The 18829-nt window shown below is 49.0% G+C and overlaps 1 protein-coding gene and 1 long non-coding RNA gene across 6 annotated transcripts in view; one reads left to right on the forward strand and one right to left on the reverse strand.

The window, feature by feature from the left end:
- Positions 1-18829, reverse strand: part of Ctl2 (Choline transporter-like 2) — a 494927-nt gene that overhangs the window by 447921 nt on the left and 28177 nt on the right. The window contains exon 1 of one of the 5 annotated variants that reach the window (XM_075677598.1): positions 14233-14299. The exons of the other annotated variants lie outside the window; for them this stretch is intronic. Coding sequence (XP_075533713.1) covers positions 14233-14275 — 43 coding nt within the window. The 5' untranslated portion in view covers positions 14276-14299. Of the gene's footprint in view, positions 1-14232; positions 14300-18829 lie in introns of those variants that run through there. 5 annotated transcript variants of the gene reach the window in all.
- Positions 14782-15969, forward strand: LOC142566733 (uncharacterized). Its single transcript, XR_012825120.1, has 3 exons — positions 14782-14954; positions 15033-15151; positions 15870-15969. It is a non-coding gene; the product is annotated as an uncharacterized LOC142566733 (long non-coding RNA).

An 18829-nucleotide genomic window follows, 5' to 3' on the forward strand; every position in this document is an offset into this window, starting at 1 on the left:
TCATATTTATTGAGCAAGAAGAAACATTCTGCAATTCTTAACTCGCCATATGATGACGTACACTTCAGAGGCGGCACCCTCTCGTTTATTGGTCGCGTCTTCCACCTCCGGCTTCGGAGTGGCCTATTTAGTGACGTAAGCGGTGAAGCGAACCGGGGTGCTATTCTCGACACGCATGGCGGCTGCACGGCCGCCATTATCCGCCATGTTGACTCTGATTGGCTGTCAAGAGCTCACGTGCCTTAAAATTTGGGCCGGCAAATGGAAGTTCTGCAAAATAAAATTTTGCGTTTTCATCAAGATGACGAAACGTGACGTGAAGCTACAAATTTTATCGACTAATACATTTTTTGGGTCCTTGGCAGTTATATTGCGACGTTAGCGCTTCAAAAAAAAAGTGAGCGGTAGCGTACAGAAGCCAGTGCAATGCATCTGCAATTTCGCGAATATGTAGTGGGGATCCAAGATATGCGCCAAGCCAGCTTGCTGATTGGCTGAAGGAATGTGCTGTGGGGAGCGTCACAGGAATGGCCGTTTCGTAAACGTCAATTTGACGTTGCGTGACGTTGCGCTGGGCCGCCACTGCAGAGATTTTCCGCCATAATTTGTGGTGCGACGAGCCACACGCGAATTATGGTAATGAGCAGCTATATGCAATGGCGGATGAGAGGAATGCGTATCGCCACATTTTCCCCGTCGTTTGGCACCATGAAAATCTTTTCTTCATAACGCGTGCTCATAGTATTTGCATCGCTCTCGGGTGGTGTTGGCATTTGTGTTTTGGGCCATCATTTTTTTTTAAGATAACGCGTTTATACGAAATAATATTGGTTGAACATAGCAGACTTTGCGTAACGTTGTCCACTTTCCACTGCTGCGGTGTATTGTAATCAAGATTGATGCCTTTTTGCACAATCAAAAATTATGACAACTGCGTCCTTTTCATTAATAAAAAGGAATGCACGCAAGGCGGTGCCTTCAAGTTTCCTCCCGCAATGTGAGTGACCAGCTAACTGAACAAGAGATGGCAGCGCCGGCGTTTGCGTCGCGCTAGTGGATATCTCTGGTGCGCGCAACGCTATCGGTGATATACGGCCGTTTCTCAGCCAGCCGAGTAGAGCTGAGTCACTCGCGTTTCGCAAGATAGCGATAACGCGGCCTAGAACGTGTGCTCATCACCACTGGTCGGTAGCGTACGTTTCCTCGAGGTATAAAACAAGCGCGTCGGCACCAACGTACGATGAATCATTCCGTTCACCGGGTACACGCATCCTAGCTAATGAAGCAGACGACGGCTTGTATACAGCAGACGACGGAAAAGAGAGGCGTTTTCGACGGAATAATCGTACGCTTTGAGCTAGCTGCTTTATTTTTACTGGGGAGGAAAACCGCTTTGCTTTATCAAGAAGTTTAGGTTAGATGCCTTTAAGTTGCTTAGGCAAAACGTCAAGTTTGTGTCACGTTACGAAAGCAAAACGGGGCTATCAGCGCCATCTTGAACGATCTTGAACGCGTCGCGTCAACGTCACGCCTCGAAGAAAATGGCGGAATGTCCAGAATAGCCGCCCCGGTAGGGTGGCTAGAATTGGGAGGTGTGAAGACCGCGGCGCCGCCGCCATTGCCTAGGGAGGCCCCGCTACGCGTTCCTCCCACTGGGGCAAAATTTGGCGCTTCCGTAGGGGGTGCGGGTAGGGTGGCTAGCGCGGGAGCGCCGTGAGCTTGTCAGTCTCGTAGGCCACGGTGCAGTGCAAAGTAACTCTCGTGGTCGGTATAGTGCAGCTGTATTTTTCTCGCGTTTCCTAAATTTCGATCGCTTCACAACACAGCGAATCTAAGTGGCACAGAATGGGATGACGTGAAGGTCAGAGTGCGTGAGTGCTTCAGGTCTTGGGGCAAGCTTCGAGCGCAAGAGGAGCGTGGGGAGATTAAAATCGTCTCCGACGCGATCCTCCTGCTCTCGAGGCCACTGTCCGGCGGGCCTGGTGTTGCTTCGGCTCTGGCCTCACTCCGAAAGGAACTTCGGATTCTCCTGCAGCGACGCTGGGACGGCTTGAGGGCCACAGCCTGAGCAGAGCTGTGGGAAATGGAAGCGTGGTGCAGCAGAAACGTCCTACGTAAGCATCTTTCAAGGAAGAACACAACTCTCTTTTCCCTAATAGATCCAAGGGATGGTAGCATAGTCGACTCACCAGATGGAGTTCTTGCACTGGCGAGGCAGTTTTACATGACCTTGTGTGCCTCTCCAGCTGTCTTTCCGTTTGCTTCACCAGCTGAGCCGCCACAAGCGTGCGACTCAGCCATAGATGAACACGAGCTATTTTCGGCCTTGAAGTCTATGAAGCGTAATCGCAGTCCAGGATCCGATGGTCTGACAGTCGAATTTTATGTTAAATTTTGGACACTGTTAGCGAAGCCGTTCATATCACTGGTGAACAGGCTACTCGGTGAAGGGACTTAGCGTCTCAACGAGAGGGGCTAATCACTCTCCTTTGTAAGGACGAGTCGAGGAGCTCCGATCTGAAAACATGGCGTTCAATCACGCTTCTGAACTGCGATTATAAGCTCATCGCAAATTTGTGCCTGTGTACGCGACTCACAGCAGTGCTCAGCACTGTTTTGGGTCCATACCGGGCATGTAGTGTCCAGGGGCGCTCTACTCAGCTTCACGGTTTAGCAGTGAGGGACCTTCTCCTGGAGGGAAATACCAGGAAACTTCCGGTATTCTTTGCTCCTTCGATCAGGAGAAGGCTTTCGGCATCATTAGCCATAGGTACCTTTTCCGTGTTCTGAAAGGGGCTGGTTTTAGTGTGGGTTTTCGGCAGATGGGGTCCAAGCTTTGTATTCTCGACCGACTTCTGCTGTTGTCATACGGGACCGCGTCTCGGGGGCTTCTGTATCCCTCAGCATGTCTATACAACCTCATTCAGACACTCGAGGACAGGTTCACTCGTGCATTTAGCACTACGCGACTGCACGCAAAAGTTGTGAAGAATTTCTTGTTTTTAGCAGCCAATGTGCCACAGATTGGCTGCAGGAGGCATTCCGCTGATTTAACAGGATCGGTGTCCAGGTTTTATTGTATAACACGTATTCACTTTTTCCTCAAAATCTTAAATCAGTGTGTCATCCACAACAAGAAGGTTAAGCCCTGCGTTTTGTAAGAATGTGATGTTATGCAATAACTGTGTTATTTCCAATAAACATGTATTAAGTCACAAGCGCTTTGTACTTTCTAGAATTTCTTCACCACAATGCTGATATATTGCATGAACTTCCTCCATTTAAAGTAATGTTGCAATCCCAAATATGTGACTTATGTGCGGGCGACACATTCAAGGTTATTCCAATGCGCTCGCCTTGCGCGGCAATTCCTATGAACTATATTTTCGGTAAGGCATAAGCGCGCTAATCTCGGCAAGAGGTGGTCGCAAAAACCGTTGCTGTGTCGGCTGCGTAGTCGGTGCTCGCTGTTCCCATGTGGAATGAGAGCAGCGAAACATCATTAAGTTCTCTCAGCATCTACAATGTAGAGAAAAAAAGTCTGGTCAGATTTTAACGCATTCAAACGCAAAAACTAAGCGCTAACAAATCATTTTCCCGCTCGGAGGTATGCAGACGCCCCGAGAAACTACGGCGCCCTAAACGGCGCCCCGGCCGGCAGCGCCGTCACGTGGCAGGAACGCGTTTTGGGGCCAGCTTCCGGAGGCCGGTCTTCACACCTCCCCATTCTAGCCACCCTAGCCCCGGTTCGCATTTGGAACCGTTATAGGATTTCGCCCCTGAACTCCCCCACAGTGCCTGTCAATCATCCTGAATAGTTAGAGGAACCACTCCCAGAGGCGTAGCCAAAGCCGCGAGACACGCCGTTGTTTCCGGTTTTTGTTGGGCTAGTACGTGCATAGCAGCAACTGTGAAAGCACGTGCCAGCCAAGCATGAGAGCCGCCTGCGTGGCTGAAAAAGGGAGGAGGCATCGACCATGGTGCGCTAAAATGACTCCCTGAAACTTCTGTTCAGTCGTCGACCTTGTAGATGGCGCGATTACAGTAACACAATAGAGGAATCTTCCCCTTCTCTTTTTTCTTTGGCTGACAACGCAGTGGAATGGAATTGCATTGACACATGTACGCTCGCCCACAAAATATTGCGGGGTGCGCGAGCGCGTGGCGAAGCGACCCTCTTCCCTGCTCTTCCCCTTCTGGCGGTGAACCCCCGGTCATAGAGCCCCGGCATAGAGAAAAATTTCAACAAGAGCGGACACTCCCATAGAGCCCAGCGGCCGAATTGACTGTAGCACACCAAGCGGATGTTGTTGACTCCTTCCGGTTTCGGTTTTGGGCGCGCACGTTTTGAACACCAGTTGGTACACGCCGCGCCGGCTCCGCTGCTCGGCGCGGAATTTTTTTTTTTTCGCTTCTGCTGAACCTCGCGTGGCCTTGGTGTGCAATCGTTTCATTATTACGTAGAAATGATTGCGATTGACTTTTACAAGACTGCACCGAATATGTCAGGTGCAATTTCATAAAGAAAACGAAAGACGTCTTCTGAAATGATGAAATGTTTATTTTGCTCTATATAAATGCTCGTTCCGGGCTGCTTCTGCATTCATCGAAAGTTGTGGCACCAGGTAAGCAGCAGTCGTTGCCGTACGATGCTCCACCGGATCCCATCAGCTGAAAGTAAATTACAAGCATGTATCATTTTGGCATATTGACCTAACAGGAGTATTTCGTTTAGAGGCGAAACGTGCGTAAGTGGTGAATGAGCGGCATTACAGATAAATTCACTTTTACGTACATTTCGCAGCAAAGACTCCTCCGAAACAATGCCATAAAATCTGAACATCCGATTTTCAAGCGCCCCTCCTTTCCCTGGCTTTATTTCCTGCACTTTAAGTGCACAAATACACGGGTGACTGCGCGTTTCCAAAACAACTTGGCCTCAGTCGACACGATGGTACGCGAAGTACACACACAGGCTCAGCCAGACCATGTTACACGCTCGCAGAATGCCTTCTAATCGCACTCAAGTCAGACTCGTGGGTGCAAAGCCTGTTTTCAGTCGCTCATAATACGTAAATGTCATGTTCTTGAGCTCCTCCGTGTTATCTTTTACGCGTCCTGCCGGCGCATGCAACACTCCCGTGTTATCACTCTCGGCAATCGCTCGTCGCGTTTTCGAGAAGCGTGAGTACCGAAATCCGAAATAAGGTATATCTTGTTGCAGGGCTATAAAATGCGTCACAAACTTGTCCCACTAAAATTCAGTACACGCAAAACTAACTCACTATGGCCGGCTTGCTTTTTTGCTAACACCTTCACAACCCCAGGCGCGGCGAGCAAGCCTTAAGATATCCCAAAAAGTTACCAGATAAATTACAATACTTTTTCGGGTCAGAGAATGCGTCACGAACTTCTACCAGTAAGATCCAGTACACGCGAAACTAACTGCGGCACACAGCCGAACTGCTTTTCGCTAACTGCGTCAATAAGCCGGGCGCGGCAACCGTGCTTCTAAACTACCCCAAATATAACGACGCTAGTTACAATAATGTTGGGGGCCACAGAATGCGTGAAAACTTGTCTGTCTTAGGCGCTACGACGCAGTACACGCATGTACACGCGCAAATGCCTCACACGGCCGAGCCGGTTTTCGCTTACTGCGTCAAAAGCCGGGCGCCGCAAGCGTGCCCAAAACCTACCGAAATAAGTTACAGTATAATGTTGGGGCTCATAGAAAGCGTCGCAAACATCTCCCAGGACGAGGCATTAACTCAAATTAACTGCGCCAGGACGGCGGAGCTGTTTTTCGCTAACTGCGCCACTCGAACTAAGCCTAAATGTGCTTAAAATGCGCCGCACACTGTCAAACACAATTTCTCACCTTGCCGTAGTCCAGTAGTGCAGTGGTGCCGTGTCGAAATGCAGACGATACGCAAGAAAAGCATAGAGAAGGCCGGGAGCCCAAAAACATGGGCTATATCCAAAACAGACGGGTCGCCGAGCACGCGAGCTTCGCACGTACGGCCAGCCTCGCTCACTCCTGCGGCTTGTCTGGCGCATGACGTATGCACGCGCGTCTGGCGTGCCGCTAGCTTGTTGCTAGGCAACGCAACAAAAAGTTGCAAAGTGTAAGTTCATTTACACGCAAAACTTTTTCACTTTTAGTGGGAAAGAATAAAAAAAATAAAACGTTGTCTGGAAGTTTATTTCACATTCTTTTTTTTTTCTGATGCTCGCGTCAACTAACGGATGTTGTTGAAACTAGGCGTGACGTCTTTCCTGTTGCCAGTTTTTGAAGAGTGTCCCCTCTTGTTGAATTTCTTTCTCTATGGCCCCGGTGTCGAGACCGACGCCTGCACGCATGCGCGTCCCTCCGAGACTGCAAGCGTGCATGTTTCCGCGCATCCTCCTTGCGCGCCGGCGATATTCGAATGTAGCCGCGAGGTAGCCCTCTTGCGATATGCGCTGTGGCCATGCTGTGGCCCCGTGGCGGCTTCGACGGGCGAAACTGTGTGAAGCGTGTTTAGAAGCGCGAGTTGTCGGGCGCGCCACCATCCCGGCCACGGCGGCCGCATTTCGATGGGGGCGAAATGCGAAAACACCCGTGTGCTTAGATTTAGGTGCACGTTAAAGAACCCCAGGTGGTCAAAATTTCCGGAGTCCTCCACTACGGCGTGCCTCATAATCAGAAAGTGGTTTTGGCACGTAAAACCCCAAATATTATTATTATTATTATCGGGCGCGCCACTGCGGCCGCTTTTTGCCGAGTCACGAGCGCTGACGCATAGGGCCGGCTCGGTGGCGAACGCAACGTCATTTTTTTTTTTCTGGGCTGCACCTTTTCGTGGCCAATCATCGTTGTTTCTTTCTTTTTGCGAACGGGGCGTTCTCCCGCAGAAGAGCGTGGCATATAAGGCGTTCTATAGAAGGAGACAGGCAAGACGAAAATGAACAATTAATTTCCGTTGTATAAACGAAGTTCTGCCCGTCGAAGCCGCCATGGCGCATATCGCAAGAGGGGCACATCGCGACAACATTCAGATATCGCCGGCGCGCAAGGAGGAAGCGCGGAAACATGCACGCTTGCAGTCTCGGAGGGACGCGCATGCGTGCAGGCGTCGGTCTCGACACCAGGGGTTCACCGCTAGAAGGGGAGGAGGGTCGCTTCGCAAGGCGCTCGCGCACCCCGCAATATTTTGTGGGCGAGTGTACTTATCTTTCACCTGTGACCGCTTTTCACCGCGCGCAGGACGCTCCTGCATGTATCGAAAGTTTCTCGAACGTTATCGATGCTTCTATCCGTTGTCTGTTGTCACCGATACTTACGTAATCTGATTGTATGAGCGACGCGAAAAGCACGCATGCTGTAGTACTCAACGCGCAGTAAAACGAGACTGTAGAGAACAAATTGCACCCCACCCATACCACATGGTGTCACCCATTGGCCTCGGCCGGTATTACGTAGTGATGCCTTTCCGATGATAATGCCTTTTCGTGCTTTTCGCGCTTAGTCAGTGGTTAGAGCGACGGTCCGCTCCCGTTATCAACGGGGTCAGCCGGACGGGAGCGGTTGGTAAGACTAGCATAGAATAAAGGATAACGCATTGTTGTGATCGGCCTTTCGATCCTCCTGGCGAGCCTGGGGCTTCGAGCCGGAGCTGCGCCTGCTGAGCGGCCAAGGCCTCTTCAATGGGCACCGATGAGCTGCCCCCTTTCGAGCCGGTGGACGGGCTGTCACAGCTCGCACGATTATGGTGAAAGGGCCGACAGCCTCGACAAAATGGTTCTCGACACGGATGAATATGACCAGCGCGGGAATACTTTTCGTGAGAGGTTTCAGAAATTAGCAATGATATGGCTGCCACCTGTCAGCAGCACAAACTGGCGTGTCCAAGCCAGAGACGCGCTCAGTGCGATGATACTTGAACTAAAGCCCCTGCACCTACGCGCCACCGCCGCTTTGGTCGGCGGAAACGTGTATGGAGGGGCTTTAACTTGAACGTGTGTCCAACAGAATTTCTTCACCATATCGTTTGAGAAAAATGTCGGCTCGTGTGAGGCACGTGTCCGCTGCTGAAGTCAAGGTCACTGGTTCTACACGAGGCCGCACCGGCCGCATTTCGATGGCGGCGATCTGCAGAATTACCCTTGTTTGAAGCATTGTGAACCCTGGGCGACATGACAAAGGAAGCATATGTTGTGAAATATGCGCGAATCATATTCTACTAACAAGATTGTGGAGCCGATGGCTTGTTTCATGCCTGATTATCTGAAATTGGGCAAGAACACCGCCAAGCGACCTAGCCTCATTATATATATATATATATATATATATATATTACTGTGATGATGAAAGTGTGCTGTGTACTATGGGTGTTTTGTTGCACGTACGCTCTTTCCTTTGTCCTTCGCTTGGATACATAAACTGCAATAGCTGACCTCAAGGTCTAGTTCCCGAAGAGAGAGAAAGAAAATTTTAAAAATGCTGTGAAAGGTTCCACTCTGTCTTATAGGTGTCGTGTTTTAGATAATGGGGTCCTGCCTATTTTGACGCACGTTTCTAATCGATACGTTGTCACTTGCGCACGTGCGCCCTGGCAGTGTTGCGCCATAAAATCGACCCGAGTACGCACTGCTGAAGCGGGCATCGCCCACGCCCTACGATTTGATTTGCGACTATAAACAGACGATTTGCAAATATATGGGAGTTGGCGGCCCTAAAACGCCCTACCTTCTAAAGACAACTCACCAATAGTCGACCATTCCGAAAAACGAACGCCGCGGAGATTGTATTTATCGATTACGACATGTTTTCGCAGGCTATTCAAAGCTGATGTGCAATTTCGCCTTTCAATATACTATTCTAACACTTCACTAAAAGTCGAGCGCGAACTTATTGCAAAAAGTCTTGCATATTGCATTTTCATAATAACGTCAAGGAGAGAACATGTGACGAAGCGCACAAAAAAAGAGCAGCTCATATGTTGATAATGATGAATACATAATAAAACATCAGTTTAGTACATACAGTATGCAGACGAGGGTCCCAACATCAACGGACGAGAAAGATGAAAAAAGAGCCTCGTGGCCAGATTTATTGCGAATGCCCCGTCTATTTGGGTTTTTTCACGCTAGCTCATACCCCCCCCCTCCTCCTCCACCCGAAACATGTAAATAATGACGGGATCCGAAATATAGCCTTATTAGCTATAGTGTCTCGTTCATGTGTTGTTTTGCACAATACCATACGTGTCCAGAAATTGTGAAAGGACATCGTTACGTGCTTCCGTTCGCTTTTCTGTACCTCACTCTAATGTGGCGAGTTTTTACGACCTTGAAGTAAGCTAGGAATGTAATAGAGTGAAAACATTACATATATCACATATCAATGAAGACAAACGCCTGCTTTAGCAAAGCCTTCAAATAAAAAAAAAAGGAAGAAAGCAGTAATAGCGAAATTTGCTGTACAAGAATGCACCTTTTTGACGAGACACCCTTCAAATTTTCGACGTGTACAAGAACAGCATCCTCTCGGCAGATGAAAGCGCACGTGCGTGTTTTGTCCATGGCGCTGGCCACGCAATGCGAGAGTACGCTGAGTTATCACTTTCCCTCCCCTCTACTATTCACCCTATGCCCCTGCTGGCCGATGTTCAGCTGTCAGCCATCCGGATTGTCAGGCCAGCAAAACTTCCCTCAGCCTTTTCTTCTCACAACCACGAATAAAATGCACGCCTTGTCATCTGCACGTGGTAAGTTCGTCGGGACGGCCAGGCAGACGGTCGCAAATACAGGGAAAGGAGAAAAAAAAAACCAGGACACGGACGCATTCGTCTTTCCGGTAATGTCTCATTCGCGGAGATATTGAGGTCGACAGACTACCCTGCTTTTCTTTTGCGTCGTGTTCCTTCCGCTACTGAGTTTCCTAAATAGACACTAAACAAGTGGCGCTGCAAAGGCAACCTGCAGTGAACTTCTTGGTGTGAAGGATTTTGTCATACTATTGTGCAGTTGTGTTCCTATTGTCACGTAGTAGTGACGGTGAGGAAAACAGTCGCAAAACTGTGAATGACGAAACGGACTTTATTGGGCGAACCTGTGCCCACAAACGCAAGTTGCACTCGAAGCACAACGGTAGCGGCGAACATAGTCGGCGATCGTCGAAATCTGATCAGCGGCGAAACGCGTCGGCTTTTATACATGAGTCATCGAAGGTTCCAGAGTAAATCCTCACTCTTAAAACGGTTGCACCCTTTGGGGCGTAAATTTGTCCCACAACAATAATCGTCATCTGCCTTGCTTGCGTTTCCTTTCCTGAAAACTCGGCGCTCGCTACTTTCCTGCACTCTTAGAAAAATTTGCACCCTTTGGGGCGTATCTTGTCCCACAACGATAACCGTCATCCTTGTTGCCCGCGTTTCCTTTCTTTAACGCTGCGAGCCCGGCACTTTCCAGTCACGAATGGATGCGCGTTATCAGTGTGACGCAGCATTCTCGACAGGAAAGTAGCGAGCGCCGAGTTTTCAGGAAAGGAAACGCAAGCAGGGCAGATGACGATTATCGTTGTGGGACAAATATACACCCCAAAGGGTGCAACCGTTTTAAGTGTGTCGAGAATGCTGCGTCACACTGATAACGCGGCGCCGTTCATGACTGGGAAGTACCGGGCTCGCCGCGTTAGAGAAAGGAAACGCGGGCAAGACGGATGACGATTATCGTTGAGGGACAAGATAAACCCCAAAGGGTTTACATTTTTCTAAGAGTGCTGGTTCCCGCGTGTCTTCCAGTAAGTACTCGACAATTCGCGTCGCTCATACAATCAGATTTCGTAAGCGTCGGTGATAACAGACAATGGATGGAAGGATCGACAACGTTCGAGAAACTTCCGATATATGCAGGCGCGTCCTGCTCAGAGCGGCAACGCTGTGCTGCATCGGCAAAGAGCATCCCTTCAGTCATGACTCAGTGGCGTCGCCTGGTGGAGGAATATGAACTACTCGCAAGATGCGTTCGCCCCACAGACCATTTGAAGCATCCTCTTGGTCATTTGTACAGTCAACGTCCGATCCTTCGGACTCCCTAGAAGCCACAAAAAAGGCCGCAAAATCGGGCAATTCGAAAAAATCAATGCATGTCTTTTACTGCCCTTAATGGGTCAAATCGCTGCAGGCACATCCGAAAAGGCTTGCCAGTACACTTATTACGCATATCGGTGCTCGTACTGTGCAGGAGATTGCGGGTGGACGCGTGTATAATTAAGGAATACATACTTTGTCGCGTGATAATTGCCTCTTCCCACACTTGTTATGCTTTTCCGCAATACTTTTGCGTATGCTTCACCGCGTAACAGTCCTCTACTGAGGCGAAGCTGACTTTTGGAAACCAGCATTATGGAACGCGTCATGCTTTCCGAGCTTCGAACCCAATCGCGAGGACCACAAAGTCGGAATCGATGCCATTGTTGACAGCGGCGAATTCTTTCAATGAAAAACACGGCGCCGTACGGCAAGAAGCTTAATAGCGAACGTCGAAGCAGCTAGGTATAGCGTTTGCCACGGTGGTGGCTACGACTGCCAGCATCGACGGCAATCGGACGGCGAAGGGTTCTTGCGTCTGTAACTTAAGACGATTTTATACATTGACTTTATGGAGTACGTGGTGCCGCCGCGAAGCCGTCCGAATTATCGAGCGTCCGGGAAGTCGGTCGTTGACTTTACACTGGTAACTCCTCCAGCCGGCGACACGGCGTCAAAGACGATTCGTTACGATGTCTCTGTTGCTCGAGCCAGCATTACCGCGACTTTCATTCCCTTTCAGTAAAATTACAGCTAATTTTCCCTAATAGAAGCACAAATTCCCCGAGTTCTCCCTGGGTATTTCCAGACTATTCGAAATCCCTGAGAATTCCAGATTGGTTACCGTGATTTACAAAGTTGGCGGAGGGCAGGGGTAATTGGAGGTCGCAGGGAGAGGCCTTCGTCCTGCAGTGGACATAAAGCAGGCTGATGATGATATTTACAAAATGGTATAATGGCCGATTTCGGTACCAGGAATTAGTTGACGAGCAAAACCGAAACTGAGCCGCACCAAGAGGGCCAAAGGAACACCGCGGCTTTTATCCGCTGCCGTGCTGCATGGTTTTCGAATAAGTAAGTTGACTGATTTGCACTTATATAAACAATACGTCCAAATCCGCATTACTTATGTAAGGGGAAAAATGAAAAAAATATTCAACAAATTTTGAACGGTAGGAATCGTACTGTACCTGAGTACAGCCTTTAACTCATTACTTGGTAGCCAACTTAAACTAGCCAACACTTTACAATTGTTAGCAATGCCAAGTCAGACGTAGGTCAGATTTCAACCTGCATACCGCATTAAGTCCCATTCTATTTTTGCTATACACCAATGACATAGTTAACAAGCACGGTACGAAAGACACGCGATTTATGCAAATAACACGAACGTGTAATTTAGCAGGACAAGATTGCCATCCATCAAGTACAAAACATCGCTAACCCTGTCTTTGTATAGAAAGCAATATTTCTCATGGTAATACTGTCGCGTCTGATGCAATGTATTTTGTTCACTATCATACTACGTTAATATTTATTTCTGCCTTGCTCACTGCTGTATCGACTGTTTTGGGGACTGATTTCGTCAGACTTACCGCCTTTTGTCGCAGTTCCCTCTTTCATCTTTGAAGGAAAATAAACTTCAACCTTCAAATACATTTTAACAAAAACGATGTTCCGGCCAAAGAATAAAACCAATAGCGGTGGATTTTATTTGTACACGCCACCTATTTTTCACGCGAATCAACGATGAAGTTTCCTGGTGTTATATTTAAAGAGAATATGTTGTGGTAGTAGTAAAAAAAAACACTCATTTACTACAGTAGCTCACGCAATGGGCATTATACATTTCATTCGAAATAAAGCTGAATCTCGCTTACTTTCATTATCCTACACCGACATAGAAAACTACACAATCATGTGCTACGGAAAGTATACGTCACTGCATGAAAGCACGAAATTTCATTTTTCTTTTAATCACAGGTTACTGAACAACCCACAAACGTATATGAATTATGTACACTCATAAGGTGGTGATGCACAACATTGTAGCAAGGTATTTAAATGTAAACACATTTTACGATTTTCCCCACATACTATGAGGCGGATAAAACAAACTACAGTTTAAAAAAAATAATGTCATGTTTACCACGTACCTTAAAACTATGGGCAGCAACTTTTCTAATTATGGAATATCCAAACGTTAATTTCACTTTTATGATTCTCTACTAGAAGAGGCATAATACGAGTACGATTTTTGTCTGTTTCTGCTTAAGGAAGCGACCTATGAAGAATGTTTGGCTGTCATTCATAACGGAATGTTTTTACATTACTATTTCGGCGCTTATGAATTTAGTATATTTTAAAGTTTACTGTTGGGATCTATTATAGTTTAATCAAATTAATGTTCTGTAATTACTCTGCGACATACCGATCAAGTTAGTTATTCGACTAAGTGCATCTGTAAAGAACAGCAGCTTGTAAGTAATACGCTACAACTGCTTCAATTACCGAGACTGCCTTCGTCAAATGCTAAAACTCTGCCCAACCGAAATAAACGCCTGCAATTCCCTCCGCGATTGCTAAGCGAAAAGCACGATCACTGCGGCACACCATAGTGGGGCCTCTGTATTAACCTGGGACACGCGGGCTTCATTCAACGCGCACCCAAGAGCGCGTCGGCATCTCCGCCCCCTTCGGCCGTAATCGGGCACTCCGCCGTCACTGGGCGCTCCATACATTTTCTGCGCGATCTTTATGCCTGCCAAAAGAGGTGAGCTTGGCCGTTGTGTGCAACTTGTTAGTACAGCTAGTGCACGAGTTCTTGACAGCGCGCATGTGACGTCACCTTCAGGCGTGGCACAACTGACGCTCTTCGTTTCACCAACACCGCAGGTCAAGACCCTTCGACAACGCAAAACGCTAGAATTGAGATTTTAAGAGTTGGCGCATAAAACTTGTGCGATCTTACGTGGCGAATCCACGGTCTAGCTACGAGGCGGCGCCCCGTCGAAGCCCACAACACGAGCGTTCTTGAATTGTGGCCGGCAAACTCGCGCTTGGCGCGTAAAACAAAACTAGAGAGCGCTTTTGGCAAGGATAACGAAACGTGCTGCTCGAGAAATGCACAGCCGACGTCTTGCGGGCGCACACTCACCTCTCGAAAGGCCGGCCATCTCGTGTCCTTCCTGAGCGAACATCGCGGACGCAATGAGAGGGGGTGATTGCAACCTTGGTTATCGGCGAGCAGCTATCCGCGACGCGCCTTACGTAAATAAAGTTCCTTCGCAGTGAAGGCCAGATAAGTGCGCGCAAGCCCCGACTTCGGCTCCCTAAATAAAACGCGTACAGCGGAAAACGTTTGACACCCGCTCCGCTGCGCCCACCCACAGCACAACGTTGCACGGTAGACAGTTTTCGTTGAGCGTCCGCAGCAGCAATGCGTAAGCATGCAGGAAACTAGCAGAGGCGACAGTGCGCATGCGCAGTACGCAGGAGCACGCACGGTCTCTTGTGTGCGCCCGCAGCTTTTCAAAAGCTGCGTAGCGTCCGCTGCGGGACGTTCTCGCATGTCCACGAGAGCGCATTCTTCGACATGGCTCTTGCCGAAGAATGGAGGAAGGAAACTCAGGAGAGGCCCTACCTTAAGGCTAGCGTTCCTGTATGCGCAGGGAACAGTCTTGCGCATGACTTTTCCGGAGCCTCGCAACGCTATTCGCTGAGCGCTATCACGTGTTCCAAAATGACGTCAAATGTTCAAATGCTCCGCTGCGAAGCCAACTTTACGGGCGTGGCGCCGACTCGTTTCCGCCAGTGCCATCGAAATTGCAACCAGCGGCCAGTCGAGCGTGAGTAGCAACGATCGGCTCCGGGTTGCAGGTACGGTATTCGAAGATATTGAATTAATTACTTTGGTGAAGTGCTACGAAGCAGATCATTTTGACACTTGTATTCCAGTATGACGGGTTGCAGCGCACCAAACTGCGTAAATCGCACGGAAGGTGGCAAAGCTTTTTACGCGGTGCCGTGGGGACGGACGAGACCGACCGGTTCCGAAAGGGACGAGGATACGCGAGGTGCGTTCGCCTTGTTTATAGGCGTGAGTTCGGCTTGTTTACACTAACGCAGCATTTGAGTTACAATCCTGTACACGCAGAAATGCGTACGCCTGGCATGAGGTTGCTCACTTGTGCATTTTTTGGTCTATATGTGCAGCGCAACACAGACGCGGGATGATCAACGACACGTCTGTGTCGCGCAGCACATATACGCCAAGAATGTTAACTTACCAACTCGCGCAATTCGTTGTGTTGCTTGTACGATTGTTCTGACTATGCGGTTCCAGAACGGTGTGTTCAAAAGAGTAAATACTGGCAGATACAATTTGCCCGCTGCACCCTGGTTTTTCCGTTCATTTTTTAAAATTTTTTGTCCGCATTCTGATTTTTTTGTAAGGTCGATTAATGTACTCGTGTTCATTATTTTGTAGTATGCGAAAACATCGAGCGCTCTCGCTGATGAGACAGCTGTGATAGCTTCAGCATTTACCGCCCGCAATATGTTGCTTGTTCGATCGTACTTAGTTGACGTGAGGAATGTAAAATTCTTTTTGTACGTTTAATAAGCGCTGTGTTACACTAAATTAACCAGAGTAGTATGAAGAGATAAAGAAAAATGTGTTGTCATTTTACAGTCTGCAATGTGCGAATAATTAATTACTTTCCAAGTTTGCCATCTGATGTGATTATAGTGCAATAAAAACTTGTTACTCTTAATAACTTGTTGCCTTTCCAGTGGCTTTGAATTCTGGCCCTCAACGCTCCAAGAACCAGCACTCATCCTCTGCTGCCACCAGCGGCTGCTCATCCCTTGCACGAAATAAATTTGATCTAGAAGCTCGTGCATCTTGAATCTTTCCCCACTTGCAGATTTTGCTGCTACGAAGCAGCTCTTAAGTTTGCGGTATGGATCGTAAAAATGAACTTTGGATAAAATGTGGGCATGTGAACCTTTGAAATGCGTTTAAATCTACGTGTCTGTACTGCATACACCGAAACCGTGCAGCAGCTGTGAACGACGGTTAGTGATGAATGACTGTCACGGTTAACGGTCACTGACATAACTGCAGGCACAACAGTTCTCTTGGCGACGATCATTATTCGTCTGGTTTCGGCAGCCAAAATGTGCTCACACAACTGTCCACCACACGTGTGTGAAGTTTCCTTAAACACTCTTTAAAACATTTCTTGACTTCCGGCCTCCGCGAGAAAACTTCACATGTATGCTGAAAAACATTAGACCTCTTTTTGTTGCAGGGTAATGCGCGCTTGCACGCGAGCTTTTGAGCTGTTCGAGCCACAGGCGTAATCACAATTTAATTTGAGGGATCGGGTGGCATCCTACTCCTTATATGTACGTTCCCGCGTGTGTTTGCATATGTGCATGTATATATGTACATTCAAACTAAAAATTTCGGGGGATTAGCACCTATCCGGCTTCGCCAATCATTCGAGAGTAGCCTGCATGAAAAAGTGTCATCTTGCCCAGCGCATGACAACAATTACCGCATGTAGCTCGCTACCAGCAGACAAAAAAGGCAAATGGAACACCGCGCGGCATTTCCCTCCTGCGCACGCGAGGAATGGCTTCACTGCAGAGCTGGAACATAACGGCACAATTCTGCTCCCTGAGGGAGCATATACAGGGACACTACTTTAGCCCTAGCCCCACCACGCCCTAGGAGAAAAGTGTGGAGGAAGTCACGTCGTATTTGCTGTAGCGGCCACGTTCTCAGGCCACAATGGCGACTTTGTTGAGGCTGTGTGCGCTCACACGTGTTGCTCCGTGGGTTTGGTACACTGGCAAAGGCGCAGTGTGCGCTAGTCTCCGTGTTTTTGTTCCGCTGTGTTATCGGGACCGTGCTCTGCGCGATGGCGAGGTGGAACTCGAAGTAAAACGCGTGAAACGAGCACGCATGCAACGCCGTGCACCACGGACAAAGGAGGACGTATTTCCCCGTCTTCGGCGAATTCATGCTAACGTGTCATCAGAGACTGACACCGCTGCGCTTCAGTTCAGATTACGTACGATAAACACCTTGCACGTCAGGGGCGGCTGTGCAGTCTTCCTGCTTTTGGCAACGGACGATGCATTTATGGCACGCAGCCATGTGCAAGAATGGGAAAGAGGCGGCTGCTGCGAGTAATAAACGGTCGAACACCCCTTTACTGCAGTGTGTGTGTGCTCAAGGGGCGCAGGTAAGTGAACGTTGACGGATGCGGTGCAAGAGTGGACAAGGCTGGACAGAAGAACGCGCTAGCCGCACGCATAAGCTGTTCGGCACCGCAGAACTTCGTTTCCGCGGAGCTTCACTAAGCCGTGAGAACGATATATACCCCAGGCCGCAGTCGGTGCATGTGAACACCGGACTGTTGGTCGGCGCGCTGCGGCTCGTCGCTGCGAGTGGCCGCCCGAAAAAACGTGTCCAATAAAGCAAGACGATTCCGATGAAGCCACGAGCAGCATACGTTCTCATAAACTGCAGATAGGATTGCCACACTTCATATCACGGTGGAATACACCGCGGTTGGTCAGATCGCTACGGCGCGCGTCAGTTTGAGCGGTTGCAAACTTACGCGCAGCCCGGCGTGGTTGCGCGCCGAAGGCGAGAAATGTAAACAAGAAAATCTGGCCGATGGCTGAGTAACGCCCGGCGTCACTTAGCTTCAGGGACCTTAAAGGGCCCCTCACCATGTCTGGCCACTTTGAGCTGAAGCGCAGAGCATATAATGCGCGCCAACAATCATGTTTGCAAAGAATTACATCGCTACGCGCCGCGGAAAGGTCTGGCATTTCAATCCAAACGCAGTTTTTTCTCCTCGCGGCAGCTGCGCTCCAAGCCGGACGGTGACGTACTCGCGTCCCTGCGCCTACGTACTCGGATCCGCAGTGTGGCTAGGGTGGCTAGAATTGGGAGGTGTGAAAGGGCCCCTGAAACGGTTCGGACAAATTTTGTAGACGCGTAGGGTACAGCTTAAGTAGAACATTCACACCACAATTTAAGTGAAGCGTTACGTATTAATGGAGCTACAAGCGATTACAAGTTACCCTCCTCCCTCGCCATGCTTTTCCTCCTCAACTCGTTCGCCGAGCGATCGGGGCTAAGCTCCGCCTTCACTGGTCCTGCGTCACGATACAACGTCACATCGTCCATTTCCAGTTGTTTTGGAGCCCGCCCCCACCCGCGAGAAACCTCTCCGCTAGCCGTTTGGCCGTCGACCCCCAGCGAGAGCTATCGAAGCAGCGTGCGTTGCGAGCATTCTGTCGTAGCGCCGAACGTGTCTGGTATTCCGGTAATCACACACTACCTGAATATTTCGACGGAACGATGGAGGCATAAACTCAAGTTGATGAAGTAACTTTAGCGTAGACGTACGTGAGCTGCCTGATCAGTCTCCACGGTCCAGCCACCCGCTGGCGCAGAGCTTAACCAACCAAAGAAAGAGCTAATATTGCTCTAACCAAGTTTAAAACATTTTAAACATTTACAAAAACAGCATGTTAACGATTACACTCCTGCGAAAAATTTACACCAGCAGCCAAGATTACATTTTGTTACTGCTACTGTGTGTGGTTGAGCTCTATGCCACCAGAGGGCAGCACCGTGCAGACCATTTACATTTGCATTTCTGTTCATCCCCTGAAACCATACGCAAGGGGACACGGCCAGGCCCTGTCCCCTTGCACTTGCGTTT

This window comes from Dermacentor variabilis, unplaced genomic scaffold (assembly GCF_050947875.1).
Source record: "Dermacentor variabilis isolate Ectoservices unplaced genomic scaffold, ASM5094787v1 scaffold_13, whole genome shotgun sequence".
Classification (NCBI taxonomy): Eukaryota; Metazoa; Arthropoda; class Arachnida; order Ixodida; family Ixodidae; genus Dermacentor; species Dermacentor variabilis.